At 64.2% G+C, this 2,269-nt stretch overlaps 1 protein-coding gene across 1 annotated transcript; it reads right to left on the bottom strand.

Moving 5' to 3' along the window:
• Positions 1-268: 268 nt before the first annotated feature.
• LOC105311057 (adenomatous polyposis coli protein 2-like) lies at positions 269-2,250 on the bottom strand (the record flags this gene model as incomplete). Its single annotated transcript, XM_011387100.1, has 4 exons — positions 2,055-2,250; positions 1,749-1,929; positions 498-606; positions 269-385 (listed from the first exon to the last, which is right to left on the bottom strand). Coding segments are annotated over exons 1-4 (603 nt in total), but the record flags the coding sequence as incomplete, so codon positions are not given.
• Positions 2,251-2,269: the final 19 nt, after the last annotated feature.

The raw sequence follows: 2,269 nt of genomic DNA, 5'->3' as shown, positions 1-2,269 counted from the left end.
TAGACCCGCCTATTTCCTTATTTGGCCCCACCCCTACTTAGACCCGACCCATCCTTCCAGCCCCGCCCACTCCCCGTATGGCCCCGCCCACTGACTGAGTCAACGCCCATGGCTTCTTTGGCTTCTTCACTCACAGTTAAGCCCACCGATCGCCCTTCGGACTCTGCCCTCGGAGCCCAGCTCAGCCCTTCGCCACCTCTGGCCCCACCCACAGCAGACTCCGCCCTCTGACTCGCCCATCGGCGCGTGGCACCGCCCACCGCCGCACCTGCGCCCGCTGCACCATTTCGTCCGAGGTGCCGAAGCGCTCCTCCATCAGCGAGCGGATGTGCTGGGCCTCGAACTCCAGCTGCTGCCGGATCAGGTCCATCTGCATGGAGAACTGCTGGGAGGGGTGGAGGGGCCGCGGTGAAAAGGCGCCCGGGCCGGGGGATGGGTCTCCCCGCGCCCCCCCTCGCCCGCGGCAGGGCCGACCCGCCGTAGCCCCGCGCACTCACTGTCTCCACGTGCGGCAGCTCGTCCAGGCGCTTGGACAGGCCCTGCAGCTGTGAGTAGTACCAGAGCTTCTCCTTCTCCTCCTTCTCAATCTCATTCAACAGAAAACACCTGGGGGAAGCGCAGCTAGGTGGGCCGAGGCTCGCAGACAGGGAGCCATCGGTGCGTGTGGTGGTTTATTTTGATTTTTGTACTCGCTCCTTGGGTGCCTAGCCTGTGCCAGGTTCAAGAGGCAGCGTGGCAAAGTCTTGCCCTTGGTGCTCCCCTCCTCTAGAGGTGGGTGGGTCGGGCACAGAAAGTTAATTAAAAAGGAAAGTTAATTAAGAAGGACCCTGAAGGCGCTGTTCTGCCTCTACCGGCTCCGACACAGGCTTATCTCCCTCCAGCCCACACTGAGGAGGCTGCAGGCTTGGACTGCTCCCGGTGCAACAGCCTCCCTCTTAACGCGCCGTGGGCCGACTGCCGTTCCTTCCCATTCTCCAAAGCCGAAGTCTGCGGCTGGGACTGGCTACCGCAGGGGCCTCCAACCCTTGGGCCGCAGACCGGTGCCGGTCCGTGGCCTGTTAGGAACCGGGCCGCACAGCGGGAGATGAAGCTTCATCTGTATCTGGAGCCGCTCCCCAACACCAGCATCCCCGCCTCAGCTCCACCTCAGATCCTCAGGCATTAGATTCTCATAGGAGCACCGGTCCCTGGTGCCAAAAAGGTTGGGGACCGCTGGGCTAGAGGGCTTGCCTGAGGTCACACAGCAGCAGAGCATGGACTTAACTCGAGGCCTTTCTGGAACTGCCCCATCTGACCCCACAGAACCCAACTGAGCTGAGACCCTGCCTTCCGCTCTGCTGGCCCCCCGCCCAGCTTTCCTGGGCCACAGCCCTCTCTCCACAAAGACTGCCTTGAGCCCCTCTGGCTCCAAGCCTAACGCTGAGCCCTGGCACTGGGCACAGCCTTGTCCCTGATGACGCCTGGGTGTCGGGGACCCCTGGGGACGTCCCCTAAGACTCTTTCCCTCTGCCACGAATATCCCCCTCCCCTTTGTCCTCCAGCTGAGGTCCGCTGTGCTACGATAGGGGAGTCAAGAGATACAGAAAGCCGGAGCCCGAAGGGGCGGCTCCCAGGTGGGTGGGGCTGACCCAGGGGGTGGAGCCTTGCTGGTGGTGGACCAATCAAAGGGCAGAAGATGTTGGGGGTGGAGTCTGGCTGGGGCCGGGCTACATGACAGCGGCCAGTGGTCAGTTTCCCCGCAGTCTCACCGTTCCCTGTCCAGTTCCTCCAGCAGCCGGATGGTGGCCCGGCTCAGCTCCCCAAAACCGTCCTTGGAGGGCCCGGAGCCATGGACCGGGCTTCCCTCGGGGGTCCGGGCAGCGGGTTCAGGGCTCAAGGCCGGGGGCTGGAACTTCAGGTTGTACAGGCTGGTAATGTCCACCTGCAGCGCTGGATTGGAGTGGAGGGGGAGGGCACGGTCAGCACCCCCCTTCGCCCTTCCTCCTCCCGGCTCCCTATGGGAGCGGATGGGGTCGCCCCAGTGTGCAAACGGGGCCCCCAGGCCAGCCCCTCACCTTTAAGCTGATCTAGCACCTCGGTCTGCCCGGAGGACACCAGCACTCGGGCCTCTTGCTCCAGCTTGCCCTGCAAGTGCTTCAGGACCTCCTGGAAGTGGGGGCGGGACACAGTGCCAGTTGGCATGGTCACCGCCCCGGGCTGCCCCAGGCCCACCTCCTTGCGAGATGCCCCTGGCCCTGCCTGTCCATCCATCTCCGGGATCCGGCACCCT

The sequence above is a fragment of the Pteropus vampyrus genome, unplaced genomic scaffold, assembly GCF_000151845.1.
Source record: "Pteropus vampyrus isolate Shadow unplaced genomic scaffold, Pvam_2.0 Scaffold23236, whole genome shotgun sequence".
In the NCBI taxonomy this organism is placed as follows: Eukaryota; Metazoa; Chordata; class Mammalia; order Chiroptera; family Pteropodidae; genus Pteropus; species Pteropus vampyrus.
The sequence above is the reverse complement of the archived record's forward strand: the minus strand, read 5'-3'. Positions and strand labels throughout refer to the sequence as shown.